The sequence below is a fragment of the Trachinotus anak genome, unplaced genomic scaffold (assembly GCF_046630095.1).
Source record: "Trachinotus anak isolate AG129_WGS33_773 ecotype Australia unplaced genomic scaffold, CSIRO_AGI_Tana_v1 ptg000020l, whole genome shotgun sequence".
NCBI lineage: Eukaryota > Metazoa > Chordata > Actinopteri > Carangiformes > Carangidae > Trachinotus > Trachinotus anak.
In genome coordinates, this window is record NW_027273871.1 from 129,788 (window position 1) to 145,570 (window position 15,783).

Sequence of the window (15,783 nt, forward strand, 5' to 3'; positions counted from 1 at the left end):
AAGTGGTTGTTGATGTGAACACCATCTCTGCTGTGCTGCTGCAGCTCACATGTCGTCATGCACACCTTTAAAGGCCCATACCAGGGTTTTTGTTTTGTGATTTAGGTCTTTTAGTGCTAATAATGTATCGTATATGACTCACTGCTTTTCAATGCTTGTTGTGGTGTTTTACGGCTCTGACTGTGTCTTCCAGGATGCAGCTGCTTTCCACTGAATTCACTGCACAGTTTACAGACAACCATACCCACAGTCAAATTAGTCAGCAGTTCACCTGGTCTGCAAAATAAAATATTTGATCAAAGATGAACTTATTCTTATATTTCTCCCACGGCATTTTTATTGTCATTAGTATTATCAACAGCTTACTTAACAGATCATAAATGAAAAATCCATTTAATTAAAAAAAAAGCTTTTTTCTGGTAAATATCTTCTCAGAGCAGTGAGGGGTTCGTTGGGAGAACTTGTTCCTGGGCTACTCAGTTTTTCTTTCTTGGCATATAAATTTATTAAAATGAGTTTCACCAACATATGCTTCAGCCACATATGCTGCTTACACGTGAATGCACCAATAATAGTCCAGTGTAATATAAAAATAATAACAATCAGAAAGAGGTCATTCTCCATTAATATACATTTACTTTTGATAGTATCTCACCAATGATACTCTATACTAACATGCATTTTTCGAATTATATCATGTCTACTTTAAAAAAAAATCTAAATATTTGCACATACCACTCCTGCAAAGACCTATTCGACGGGTATTTTAACCGCATTTTCCATCATAACATTGCTTGTTCACTGGCCATACCTTTATTTTGAAGGTTGCAGCCGGACATCCTTGTTTACTCTAGCTGCTGGCTTGTCGTTGGCTGGAACTACTGCACAACCTGTTTGTTGATCGCTCTATGAGGCTCATTAACACCCTGAGTCTATAATAAGCCGGGTTGATTTCTCAGGGGGGGCTCAACTTGCCGTCGCCAGGAAGAGATAGCTAATTGCCTGACAGCAGACACAACAATATAACGACTATGTCCTGAGCTTGTATTTGGCGACGGAATCACACAGAGAGGCTTTTCAAATGTAGCTTGTTAGCTAGCTGCGTCGCGTACAGTGTACACACAGCGTTTTTTGTTCTGCTCTTGGACAGCCTCTGCATGACAAATTATTACCAATGTTAAGTAGAAAGAGGGCGCAAAAATAGCGGTTGTTTTGCTGAAAAACGTGTCAAGGGTAATACCTGGTTGTCAAGCCTCAGCCCCGGGGCTAACCCCCGGTCGCCGACCGATTTAATGGCCGGAAATCCGAGGAGGGGCGCCGGTCTCATCGGCTTGATGAAGGACGCCTTTCAGCCCCACCAGCAGCCTCTCCAGCCTCACCAACCTGCTGTGGTCGACAAGAAAATGGTGGAAAAATGCTGGAAACTCATGGATAAGGTATTGACAATGTTTTTAAAGTACAAAAAAAAATCGTTATAAACATGAAACATGGGACTGAAATTGTGAGTATTCATTGCCACGTCCCTCTCTCTCATGATCATGACCGTCAAAATTGTTCAGACTTGACCATCTTAGACCTGAACTTTTATGTTAGTTATACATACATTTTTTTCCCTTAACCAGTTGTGGAACTGACATGACATTAGATTTTGTTTCAGACATCCATACACAAAGATATTTTAGCTTTCAGTATTGGCAATTGTGGAGCTGCCTGTTACCTCTATGGGAAAATTGAACCCCAGACAAGCTGAAAATGCAATAGAAGAACTGAGGTACAATGGTGTCCCTGATTCATTATCTCCTTGGGATAGATTATAGTGAATTAGGTCACAGTGACAGTAATCTGTTGATCTTTTGCCGTGGACTTTGTGGAAACACCAAAGGCCCATGGATATCCCTGGGAGAATACCCTATAATTGGTATTATAGAGAGCTGTGTGTGTTGCGAGGGGAAAAGCCTTGGTTTTGAACTGTATATTCCTTTCTGCCTGTCACTCTAGTTTATCTTTAACACAATCCAAACTGTGCTAGACAGAAGAGAAGAAAGTAGAGAGAGATGAATAGACAAGAGTTCACAAGAGATTAATCCAGGAGGGCTGGATTATAAAGAGAGACATCAGATAAAGACAGTGTATAACATTGCATGCCTGTGCTGTGCAAAGACGTGGCTGTGCTGCCTAATTTTCACCTACAGTATGATGTGTCATCATGTCACATGGTATGGACTGATCCCTTTTGCTGTTTGAGGTTTAAAAACTTTTTATACCTGGGTTAAATTCTTTGTTTCCTCTAGGGCTGGGTGATAATATGGTATTAGTTTATTGCCTTGCAGTGAAACTGTGCTGATAGTAGGTTTATATTGGAGGTTTAATGATAGGGGTTTAGCCAGGTTTTAATGCATAAAAATGGAACAAGTTGTTGTGTTGAACATCCCTTTAAGTACTTTATATGATTTTTGGATACATTTTCCAAACTGTTGCATATTGTTACCAGATATATTCTTAGAATCATCATTTTGCTGTTTCAACCATATCTCCCAACTCTGTTCCCTCTGCCCCTGAAGTATACAATAAACATTAATATCATGTTAAAAACTAAAAAAAAATTGAGCGTCAAGTCAATATTTACACCCTTTATTCAACTGAACTAAACATGGAAGGTGTGGAAGCTCCTGGTTAAGTTGTTGACATGATGTTTGGTGAAGTTTGACTTAAAGTAGGCAGAATCAAAATGTTGGTATTTTAAATACCAGCATGTCTGGATTTGTGTTTCAGTCAGCAAAACGCTTTTTGTTGCCTTATTATTACAGTAGGATTTGTATCCCTCTGGTGCTGGGTCTGGCAGGATAATTCTAGTGTATTACAGCTTGGGTCTTGTTTTCCAAGCACTGAGCATCGTTCTCGTCAGTAATAAAAACATCGTACTCACCAAGTCAATTGCTGAGCTCAAGGAAAACGGCAGTATTGCTATAAACCATGACCAGTGGAATTACTCTTACCTGAACTGTCTATTGTAAACATCCATCACAGTTCACTGACCCAATTCATGTTCCAGCTTTGATCTATCTGTCACTGTGTTCCCAGATCTCAGCAGTTACTTTAGTAAGTGTCATGTCATCATGACTGATAGAAATCAATACTACAGAAATTACACTTCATGTTGTAATAGACCAAAATTATTCTTTAATGATGGTGATGTCTGTTGGTCAAGACCAAGAATTCTCAAGAACTACAGACCAGGGTATGTTGTCATTTCATTTTGTTTGCATCTTAAGATAGTCTCAAAGGGCCATTGTGTTTCCTATCCAGGTGGTGCGTTTGTGCCAGAATCCCAAAGTGGCATTGAAGAACAGTCCACCCTACATCCTTGACCTGCTTCCGGACACCTACCAGCACCTTCGCACCATCCTGTCCCGATACGAGGGCAAAATGGAGATACTTGGGGAAAATGAGTATTTTCGTGTGGTCATGGAGAACTTGACCAACAAGACTAAGCAGACGATGAGCCTTTTTAAAGAGGCCAAGGAGAGGATGTATGAGGAGAACTCCCAACCCAGGTAGGCATCACAATCACTCATATCGCCATGCAGCAAAGAAAAGAGCTGTACAGCAGGGAAATTCAGTGCGAGTCGTCTGTCCATTTTATTTGTGTTACTGTTTAATTTCCACGAGACTATGAGTGTAGAAATGTGTCAGAGTAATTTTTTTAAAAATAGATTTAGGTGGCCTAGTTTTCAAACAGCAGTTTTTCTATTAGGCCTGTATTAAGTTGGCAGTGACCTATTGGCATAATTATAGTTTGGGCTTTAACCACTACATCTAAGGAAAGAAACTGAAAGACACTGCTCGTATTTTTAGTGACGCCACAACAAAGTTGCCAAGAAGTTTTTCCACGCTCTTTTTTTACAGTTTCCATGATTGTGATGAAATGTAACCTCTGACATTTGGCAAAAGTAGATCAGCCATGCCATCTGAAGTAAAATCACTCAACTGTATGATGAAGGCGTGATTAGACTGTCGCAATCACATCTACTTCCTCTGTTTTGAAGAAAGCCATTACTAAGCGAAAGTTCATCCTTCCTCTGATGCACCCTGATTTTTATCGAGCATTTCCACAGAGATTTTGCATCGGGGTCAGAGCTGTATTCATGTTCAAGATGTTTTTGTTTCCTCTCTATGCTTATATGATTGTTATTGTGACTATTTTATAAGGTGAATAATGTGGTTATTATGTAAGACTTTTAAAAACTGGCTTGGACTAGGTCTAGTTTAGCTAATTTATGTGCTAAACCAAAAGTTCAGTAGTTAGTAGTATTTATGTTTAAGGCCTACAGTATACCAGAGGTGTAATCATGCTACTCCATCCTTGTGAGTTGTTTTCAAACTGGAAAAGACTGGGCTCCCTGTAGCTGAAAAATAGTGGTTCATTACTTAAGAGAATATAGAAGTCTGAAATCACGAGCTACAAATGTAAGGCCAGTGGACTGGTAAAGGTCAATGGGCAGATCAGCATTTTTTCATTATTTGCGGTATTTTTGTGGTTAATCTTTGTGTCTGTAAAATTACAGAAAATGTCAAACCCAGTTTCCTAGGGTCCAAGGTGACACTCTCAAATGTCTTGTTTTGTTTCTAACCAACAATCCAAAATCTGAAGATATTAAGTTTACGGTTATATAAAAATCAGAGAAAAATTTAAGAATGTGGTCAACAGATGTTTGACTTTTTGCTTTCAAAGTATAGAAAACGTTTATCAAGATCAAGTTATTTTCTATTGACTGACTTTTTTCTCTGCTTTATATTGGCAAATTATCATGAATCATAAAAACCACATTTTAAAAAAGTGCAAAGTCTAAAGTTGGGTTTTAAAGTAGAGTAGGTTTTAACATTATATTGTTTGACTCACATATTAAACGGTTTGAACGGCGTCTCTGTTTGTTGAAGAACAGGAAAGTTGTGGTTGACCAAAAAGCATTTGGAGGAATAAAAAGATCTATACTGTAAACACAAGTGTAATTTGTCTTGTTTAGTAATGGATAAGCACATACATGCTTGCCTGTTAAATGACTTTCTCACAAGTGATTAGAACTTAATCTGGTAATGTCCTGTACTAACTTGTATTTGTTTCTTTCGTTCTCTCGCTTCCTCCCCTCTCACTCAGGCGAAACCTTACCAAGCTGTCTCTGATCTTCAGTCACATGCTGGCAGAGCTAAAAGCCATCTTCCCTAATGGCCTTTTTCAGGGCGACAACTTTAGGATCACCAAAGCTGATGCTGCTGAATTCTGGAGAAGGTCGTTTGGGGACAAGTGAGTTTCTACTCTATCTACAGGAGAGGTTACTGAACTAATTGGTATTTAAAAAAAATAATATCACAGGTTTGAGTTATTAAACTTCTTTCTGAAACTAGGTATTTTTAATTAAATCTCACCTGTAGTTCCTTGATTAGAACTCATTTTGTGAGTTAAATTTTACCCACCTTCTCTCTGTTGTAACCTTCCTTTCACGGTGCTTCTTTTTGATAGTTGCTTTTTGAGCTTCAGGTTTTGAGATTATGAGAATGATGTATGGTATTCAAACCATAGTGACTGGTTAGGTTCATATTATACCTGTTACTTCTGTTACTCCCTCCCACCCATGAAGGACCATCGTGCCATGGAGGACATTTCGTCAGGCTCTCCACGAGTTTCACCCCATCAGCTCAGGCCTGGAGGCCATGGCCCTGAAGTCCACCATTGACCTCACCTGTAACGACTACATCTCTGTCTTTGAGTTTGACATCTTCACCAGGCTCTTCCAGGTAAGGCTCATAACAGTAGAGCGTTCTGGGGATGTCCTGGTAAATATCATGATGGTATCCACAAGTGTATGTTGCAGTTCAGTGTAGAGTTCTCTACCATTTATATAGCTGTGGTCTGAGGTGTCAGAGATTACCCACTTTGCTTTGACACAAGAGTATCAGTTTAGATCATCACTCATTTAGTGAGTCTGGCTGAAATCTCTGTTGTGTAGATGCAGAAGTAGAAGTAGATAGACTCTGCATGGAAACAGAAAGTTGGGACATTTTCATCAAGTTTGAAAGCTGTTGTGTTTCAGAAGTTTGGAATTGTGCAAATTTTTTGCATCAGTGTCTGGTATCTGCAGCTCTGTGTACTATGAACCTCTCAGTTTTGATTTCTGCACCTCTTATTTTCATAGACTTACAAGTGACTTTTAATGATTTAATGATTATTTATCATTAATGTGTCTAATGATTGATTATTTTTCTTATATAAATGACTAATTAAAGATGCCCCGTGGAGATGTTTTCTTTTTTGTTTTGTTTTTTTCTGCTAAAAGTACTTTGTTGGCACATTGTTGCATTTCTTGGCACATTACCATCACTTGTGAATCTGTGGAATAATGTAGAAGCATTGGAAGGAATGTGTTATGTGTCACTTGCAGGCATGTGCGTGCACGAGAAAGTCTTTAACAGTCGTGACCCACTGATGAAAGCGTCGCTCTGTAGTGCTAGTAGCTATCAAAAACTCCACAAGATACTTTTTATGGCTTAGAATGATCAAGTTAAATAAACACTTACTAGAGACTTGTTGAAAGAATCAGATTCCTCCCTGGATATTCCAAAATATGTTTTTGGCAGTAAAGCTGAACAAAAAAACAAGTGATAACTGTATCATGAACATTCATTTTTTGTGTGTTTGCACGTTTTTTTAGCCGTGGTCATCTCTTCTAAGGAACTGGAACAGTCTGGCAGTCACACACCCTGGTTATATGGCCTTCCTAACCTACGACGAGGTCAAAGCTCGACTGCACAGGTTTATCCACAAACCTGGCAGGTGAGACACTGACAAACCCTCAGAACCACAGATAAACAAAATACACTTCTGAACACTTTTTAAAAGAAACATTTCTGCGTCATTATCCTTTGTGGACCAGAAATACATGGAACTATGGAAATAAAACTATTTTGGATTAATCCAACTGTCACATTCCCAACTGCATAAAATATGTTATTGCAATTGAACACCAACTGGTTGACATTGTTGTCTGTCTTTCAGTTACATTTTCAGGCTGAGCTGCACCCGGCTGGGCCAGTGGGCAATCGGCTACGTGACAGCTGATGGGAACATCCTGCAGACCATCCCCCATAACAAACCACTTTTCCAAGCCCTCATTGATGGATACAGAGAGGGATTGTGAGTCCCACTGCAGCACAGTGTCAAAGCACTAATTTATATATTTTGGGATATAGTATTTTCCAACCCATTCTATATGGATGAGTTAGGAAATATTAGAGATAGGCATTATAACGCCTGAATTTTTCGTCTACATATTGAGAGAACGTCATTGTGTTTTTACTGCATTAATAAAGGGATTTGGGGGGGGGGGGTACATTTAAGTACCTGACTAGCACTCAAACCAGCATCAGTTTATTTATTAAGTGTATCTTGTTAAGCATGTCTCTATTTCCTGGAAAAAAATGTATTTATATTCATTGATGGATGCAACCAAAATAACAAAATGCCATATCAAAACTGAAGTTATTAAAGCTCTGTGATAACTTGGCACAATAAGGATAGAAGGCCAGAGTCACAGCTGCAATCTGTTGCACTTACACAATAGCTGAGTGTGTGCTAAACCTGGCTTTCAAATTTGACTAAGGAATCCATGCAGGATGGTGACAACATTGTTGATATCATTTGTGTTCACTATAAACAGAACATTAGTCACTTGAGCTCTACAGTTTCACTCCAGTGTACTAACTACTATACTAAGGTTTAGATCAGGGGATTCTGAAGAGTTTTTGGTGCACTCAGCAGAAACACAGACATCACTGGTAAATAATAAAATAAATGTTCAATGGAGAAGTCTGCACATAGAACTGTGGCAATGAGTAAATATTTTGTAGGCATGTATTACAGCATTCATTGTGTGCAGCATGTGAGGGACGCTTCGCTTAAAATATATCTTTAAGTTATGAGGCTTTCCTTCACTGTTGCTGTAAAAAGTTTGCAGCTTCCTCCTTGGTGCAGGACAGCAGCTGTTTTCAGTTTGGACTCAGAACAACTACAACAAACACATCAAAACATCTAGAAATCACTGCTGCAGTATAAACCACTTCTTTGCTGTTGATCAATGTGTTCATTGTGTTGCAAATTGTCACTTGACATATTAATTACTAAATATATAGTGTGGCATAAAAATAAGGCACTGTATGAGCATTTAGAAGCAACATCTAGTGAACTTGAGAGGAACTACAGTTAATTTTAAAGCTGCTCTACTGAATATTTTAAATGAACAATAGAAAAACAACTGTAATGTGCAAGGGGTCTCCTGTAGTGACAAACCCACAGAGAATTATTCCCAACTCTTGGAGCGTTTTTAGCAACTTTCAACTAATTGTTTTGGTGTTACAACTAAGTTAAGACATTTTCTATGACACTGAGCTGTGTGTGTGATTAATGTATGTGGTGTTTCTCTAGCTATCTGTTCCCAGATGGCCGTGCACAGAACCCAGACCTAACTGGGCTGTGCGAACCTTCTCCACAGGACCACATCAAAGTTACTCAGGTTTGACCTTGTTTGTTTCTCATCTGAAAGCAGAGCCAACCATTTTTTTTATTTCTCAAGAAATCTGTTTTTAGTACAAAGCACATGAGTCACTCTGCAGAAGGTGCATAATGCAAATTAAGGCCACCATGCAATGCTATGATAAATATAGGCCATTGTACTGCCTGATAACAGAAGTCAGACAAAAACATTCATGTGAAAGTAAGGAGTTAATAAGATTTTACTGATAATAATGAATTAATAAAAACCTTCTAGATTGAGAATGACATGACCAGTAAGTGTTAACAACTACGATCTTCCATATAAACAGCCTGTGTCTCCTCCTCCCTATAGGAGCAGTATGAACTGTACTGTGAGATGGGCTCCACTTTCCAGCTTTGTAAGATCTGTGCAGAGAACGACAAGGACGTGAAGATCGAGCCCTGCAGGCACCTGATGTGCACCTCCTGTCTGACTGCCTGGCAGGTGAGGCTGTCTGCTACACACTATAAGGTTTAATCACACTGGTTTGTTGGAAGGGAAGTCTTATATCTCTTTTCCTTACTGGTCAAAATATTTATTTAAATTAAGCTTAGGGTTGGATTCAGCCTTTTTGTGCTAAAATATTCAAATTTACTGCAAATTAATATTGACCCCCCAGTTAAATTTGCTTTTAGATGTTAAAGCAAACTCGACATTTCCTACGTCTTTATTTGTTGTCCTTGATAAATTCATAAAAAATTTACATTTCCAGTTTTATTCAGTAATTATTTTCAGTTGTTTCCTCTTTGCCATTTTCAAGTTATCATCAATGAAATGCAGTACTTCCTGCACATGTGTTTCACAATAAAAGCCCTCCAGTTTTTCAGTGAGCATAATCGTACCTGATCCTCAGAGTCTTTTCATGTGAAACATATGATTAACATTAACATGCTTAACATGGATGGCAGAAAAAAAAGAGAAAGGGGAGGTGATTGAAAATCAGCATCAGTGCACTAATTATGAAATGACTGTTGTTGTATTAATGGGACATGTTCCGTGGGATATACATTATACTGAAGATACCTTGCGTGGCTGTGGCTCATAGGATAAGTTCAGTATAACATACATTTCCGCAGCATTATTTCCATAAATGCATCATCATAATGTAGCAGTCGGTCTGGAGAGTGATTTTGCTGCACTGTTCTAAACATTATCATTCTTATATGTAACTTAGGGGATTTGAACAGTGCTACTTTTTGTTTTTATCATCACTTCTATTGCTTCAGCCTATCTAGCTGTTGCTCATTGTTGGTTTGAAAGATCCTTGTGTCTCCTTTTGAGTGTTCACACTGTAAGAGAGTAAAAGTAAAGAGTCTCATACCTGACGAAGGCCTTACTCAGCTCTTTGCTCCCTGTGTGTATGTATCAGGAGTCGGAGGGTCAGGGCTGCCCATTCTGCCGCTGTGAGATTAAAGGCACAGAGCCCATCGTGGTGGACCCCTTCCACCCGAAGGCCAGCGGGGCTTCCTTTGCTGGTTTCCAGGGGTCCAGCAGAGCAGAAGCTGCTGGGAATGATGAGGAAGAAGATGATCGCTTGGAGGACCAGCACCTTGTCATGAGCAGGCTGGCCTGCACCAAGGTAAGAGGACCACACACAAATGGTTTATATGTCAGGAAGCCTTAAATACTCAAAAAAATCAACCCAGCAGATACTCACCTGATTAGATCTGGTCTCAAGTATCCATGTGGGATCATTTGAGTCCCTGCTGACTGAATTACCAGCTGTAGAACCCTCTTTACTCTACTAGTTTAGATTATAGTGGCAACATTTAAATCTCACTGCTGGTTTCATGCAGCATTTTAAAGAGTGTTGGTGTGCGTGTGTGCAGGTTGAGCGTCCACCATCTCCAGTGTCTCAGCTGCCTCCAGTGCCCCCTCGACTGGACCTCTTGCAGCAGAGACCCTCCAGCTCTCTCAGTGCTCTGGGCCAGGGAGCCACAGCCAAGGTGTGTGTGTGTGTTGACAGCGCTCTCCCATATCCTACTACCTTTGAAGATATCAAACATGTACATTTGACTGTCAAACACCCAATGCTGGTTAATAACATCAACTTCATCATTCCCACCTTCTCCCCAGATGGCAGCCACTCACAGAGACAAGCCTCTACCTCTGCCTCCAGCCCTGAGAGAGCTGCCCCCTCCTCCCCCTCCGGACCGCCCCTCTTTAGTCAGCCAGGACTCAAGACTCCAGAGGAGACCCCTGCCCTCCACCCCCGACCAGCCCGCCTGGGCTGCCAACTACATGGTCCCACGCCCTGCAACCAAGGCCCTGTCAGCCCTGTCCTCCACCCCTCAGAGTAACGAAGCCGGTGGAGAGGGAAGCAAACCCCAGTCAGCTACCAATGCCGTCTACTGTCTGGCTGCAAGGTATGGAGCTGTGGTGCAGTGAAAATAGATGGTAACACCATGAGAAATGAACTGAGGAGGAGCAAATGGCTGTAAATGGATGAATTAAGGTTATGCTGTCATGATGACAGAATTTAGATTTTGATACCATCACTACACAAAGAGGTAATTCGAGAACCCTTTAACCAGCCTCACTGTCACAGACAACCACCTTCATCCAACTGGATTAATTGCAAGTTATGTTTCATATTGCAAATTAGAGAACAACAAATGTTTTGGCACAGCACCCCCATTTTCTTAACAAAAAAAAAATGCGGTATTGCACTATTACCTGGTCATGTGCAAAGAACAAAATTGATGTAGAATAGAACAAACCACACAAAATCCCTTCACAGATAGTATTTAAACCTAGCAGTGTCTGTACAAATGTGTTTGGACATTTTAAGTTCTCTGTCCACACCGCAGGTGATGCTGTCTAACACAGTTGTATAATTTCAATTTCATACTTTTTTTTGTCCTCAGATTTCTTGTAAATTAATCTGATTTATAAAGTTAAGACAATGCCTCCATGCTTTGTGTCGTCTGTATATGATCAGGTCTCTGCCCGCATCAGCAGTGATAAGTGGGGAGAAGCCATCGTCTGACTGTGAGGAGAATGAGTACATGAGTCCCACCTCTCTTCCAGTCACTGGTGCTCCCTGGGTCATAACAGGCTCCTTAGTGCCTCCGCCACCGGCCCAGGGAAACCAACACAATGACGTCAGGTAAACAGATTTGTCAGCTGCACATTCATGCTGCCAGTCTCCTGTTTTACCACATCCCTAACCCTAAACAGTTTCAGAAGCACTCAAACCAGCCAGTCTGTCACCAACAATCACGCTGTGGTCAAAGTCAGTAAAATCCCATTTTTCCACACTCTGATGTCTGATGTGAACACTAACAGAAGCTCCTGAGCTGTATCTGCAGGGTTTTATGTGTTGCACCGCTGCTACAGGAATAAGCAGGTCTGCAGCTGTTCCTAATAAAGTGCTGGATGAATGTGTATGGCGACAGGACGTTGGAATAAATGCTGCAGTAATGTATCTGGAGCAGTAATTTTTATGTCCACCAGGGAGCTCTGGAGCTTCAGTTTTGTTTGTCCAGTGATGCCCCATTCTGAAACCCACTAACGTCTCCCCTTTACTATTTTTACCCCCCTTGAGGGAGACGAAGCAGATGCAGTGCTTGAGAAGAATTTCTCTTTGATGAAATGATGACAGAGTTTTAAATACTAGAGCAGATACCACACGCCACAGCCAGAATGAGTAGAAATACTCCTAATGTGAGCTGTATGATATGTCGTGATCCTAAAATCTGATATTATTGAGGCAGACTTGGAAAGAAAAAGAACATTTCTCATGTTGTGTCATTAGAGGATGTGAAAAAGTTGTGCTCTTATTTTATCATGTTGCAATTAGAAAAGATTATTCAACATTTCCTGTTTTACTGATAAAAAAGACACATTTCAGATATCTGGATCATTTTTAGACAGGACTAGATTTTGTGCAAATAAAGAATAACTTTCTCCGTCTCTTTGTCTCAGCATTGAGGCGGCTGAGAGTGACTCTGAGGACCCCCAAGTCTACGAGTCCATGTGTATCATCCAGGCCCAGGCTGGTTCAGCTGAGACAGCGCAGACCTCAGATCTGGGTAACAACACACCAAAATATCACAGTCTTATGGGAAAATAAAAGAATATTAAGCATTTTACCCTTGAAGTCTGTTGTTCGTATTTTTTTTTTTTTCTCTTGTACCATTTTTACCCCAACACTGAGCCCCTAATATAAGGACTCAAATAAACTGATACACTGCAGTTTTTAGAATTGGTATTACTAATTATTTACTGTTATCAAATTACTTTCCCATTAATGTTATACTGGATGCTTTGATAAGAGGAGATAACAGTGTTCACATGACTAAATAAGTGATGGGTTAAAGCAGAGATGCAGCCTCAATATGAACTGAGCATTTCAAGTAACATATGGCTTATTGCATAGATATGATGTTAGGTAGTGCAGGTATTTCTGTTTTTCTGTTCTCTCTTTTGTCTTCTTCACCGTATGTGAGCTGTGTGTTGTATATTGACTACAGGCCGTCATCATTGCACTGTTTGTTTTTCAGATCTCCCTCAACGTTTGGCCGTGGATTCCCAGGACAAGAAGGAGGAGACCAGTGTGGAGGATGTTTACGACTGTCCCAGACCGGTCGTCCCCCCGGCCCCCACCAGAAGAACCCTCTCAGATATCAGTGCTCCTTCTGCTGCCTTCAGCTCCCTCAGCATGGATGGTGCAGTAGAAACAAGTATGTATTTCTACAAGCTTTTATACTTTTAAAATAATTCAGCTAGTCCCAGATTTAAAGATGATCTGTGCAGTGGAAGCTCCTAAATCATGTTGTCACCTGGGTGGGACTTGTGTCTCACAGTAAACAGGTATGGAACCCGTCCAGGTCCATGGCACACGTGCTTGAGTGTTCCCTGCTCTGTATTCCCTCAGGTGCTTAAATTTAACACAGTTCTCACGTTTACTAACTCGTCTACTTAACTGTGTGTTTCCAGGTATGTTTGCCCCAGTTACTGACCCCCCCATCTCCCGTCCCCCCAAACCTCTCCCTCGGCGAGCCAACTCCGACCGACGACCTCGGCCTGTAAATCGTGATTACTCTGCTCCACTACCGGAACTCCCTGGTGCCTCCTCTGCCTCTTCCCCTCCCCCTCCCCCACCTCCTTCTGCGGGCCCTGGAAGCCTGGCCCTCAACGGGGAGATTGAATGCCTGATGTCCCAAGGCTACTCCATCCAGGACATCCAGAAAGCCCTGATGATCGCCCAGAACAACCTGGAGACGGCCAAGAACATCCTGCGCGAGTTTGTCTCCATCCCCTCCACGGCGCACATCGCCACATAATCGTTCTGTGACGCTCGTCCTCTCTGTCTTGTCTCTGTCTCTACTCTGTGCCATTATCATGGATAGCATTTACCAAGCACTTTCCTGCAGGGCCACAAGTACTTACCGAAAGGCTTTACTCTGAGGAGTGATGCTGCGTTCACGTCAGATCAAGTTTTTAATTCTTGAAATACCCATAAAAAGGTCTTTTTTTTTTTTTTTGCTTCTCTAAGAGGAATTTGAGGGTGAAAATATTATTTTGATTAACCTGGACTATTGTTATGCCAAGTAGTTGACATTGAAACCTCAGAATCTCAAACCTTTAGTCCAGTCTGCTTGAAGGAGCGGCTAGACATCAGATCTGATATGACCTGAACGCAGCGTGGTTCATGGAGAGTCAAAGCCTTGAAGATGTGCTCTCTGTAGCGAAGCTTTGACCTTAGCTTTGTACATAGCTGAGGTCGACTCGTGCTGTGGCAGTGTTTCCCCCTCAGTCTGAGTACCTTCTCTCATTAAGCTATGTGTTGTTGAACCGTGGAGGCATCGCTGTTGACCGCTGTGTTTTGGACTCGGTGTCCCACTGCTGGCAGCCGTTCAGTTTGGTGCTTTACAGGCTTCTTGGCAAATTGTGGCGTACGAATATGTAGCGACACAAGTTTGGTCAGAAATTTAGTGATTAACTCCGTGCCGTGTGTGTGTGTGTGTGTGTGTGTGTGTGTGTGTGTGTGTGTGCTCAGGCTGAAGAATGTGAATGTTCAGTTGCAGTGCAGTATTGCAGGGCTTCATGTCGTACGCGTCACTGTGGCTCGCTCTGTTTTCAATGGTTATTAGACAAGTTGAACACGACTCCATATCTCCTCGCAGCACCCGGATCAGTGATGGTTCTATAATGAAATAACAAGTGTAATGTTTCAGTACTCTCATAACGTGTTGTGCTGTGTGTGGTACTAACAATGGCTGAATTTTTGAGAAGTTAATTTAATTCCCTGGTTTCGTGCCGCCTCTCGAGGCGGCCTGTGACTGAAGGCTGATTTATTTAGTCAAAAGCTTATGTATACTCGTATAATTTCTTACTAAAAAGTGAAAAGACTGTAACATGAACTGTTTATGAATCACATTTATACCCAGAACAGCTTCACTGGGTTTTAGTGCAAAATCACATTGAAGGGATTTACACTGAGCTCTAAAGCGAACCGACTGAAGGTGGCGTGTTGTCATGTGGACTCAGGTACTCCGCATTAACCATTTGGTTGTATGTACTGATGAATGAACAGGTGCTGAAAGGACACAGAGGGATGATATAATAATGTTGGGAGTGTTGTGGACTCATGACACATTCTTACAGAAACATTCCAGTGACTGAATTTTCTTGCTTTTTGTTACCTTACTCACATCAGATTTACCATATGACCTGCTATATTTCATATTTTATATGAGTTTTGCAATTTTTTTCCCCCCAAGATCATTGACTCTGGAGATTTGGTTACAATAATCCACCCATCATACATGCTACAGCCATCTCACTGAGCTCGGACAGTTCAGTCACTCAGCAGCTCACAAAAAGTCATTACGGGATGAATGTCGAAAATACCAGCTCACCGGCTGCTACACAACCTTCTAAGCTATTTAAGCTGATGTGATTAGTTGATTAATCAATTAGTTGATCAGCAGAAAAGTAATCTGCAGCTATTTTGATGACTGATTTTTTTAAGCCAGTTTCCTCGAAGCAAAAACATTCCATAGTTTCAGCTTTTCACTTTCATATTCAAATATCTCTATACTATGAAATTTCACGCAAACATTTATGGTCCTCAGAGGATGAATTCACCATCTCCATCCTGCTTTGGTTTATGACCAAATACCTGCAGATCTAATGACACTTCCATCAGCTTCAGCTTTACCTTGTGTTTAATGCTTTTTACATTTAATAT

General features: G+C 40.9%; 1 protein-coding gene across 1 annotated transcript; it reads left to right on the forward strand.

Annotated features, from left to right (window-relative positions):
• The first annotated feature begins 864 nt into the window (after positions 1-864).
• On the forward strand, positions 865-15,202 carry LOC139637281 (E3 ubiquitin-protein ligase CBL-like). The gene is made up of 15 exons (XM_071505858.1): positions 865-1,436; positions 3,307-3,554; positions 5,156-5,302; positions 5,637-5,793; positions 6,708-6,829; positions 7,052-7,189; positions 8,477-8,564; positions 8,898-9,029; positions 9,955-10,164; positions 10,415-10,531; positions 10,662-10,951; positions 11,527-11,694; positions 12,513-12,619; positions 13,091-13,270; positions 13,527-15,202. Exons 1-15 carry the CDS (start codon positions 1,293-1,295, stop codon positions 13,871-13,873), a joined length of 2,595 nt encoding a protein of 864 aa, XP_071361959.1. The 5' UTR covers positions 865-1,292; the 3' UTR covers positions 13,874-15,202.
• Positions 15,203-15,783: the final 581 nt, after the last annotated feature.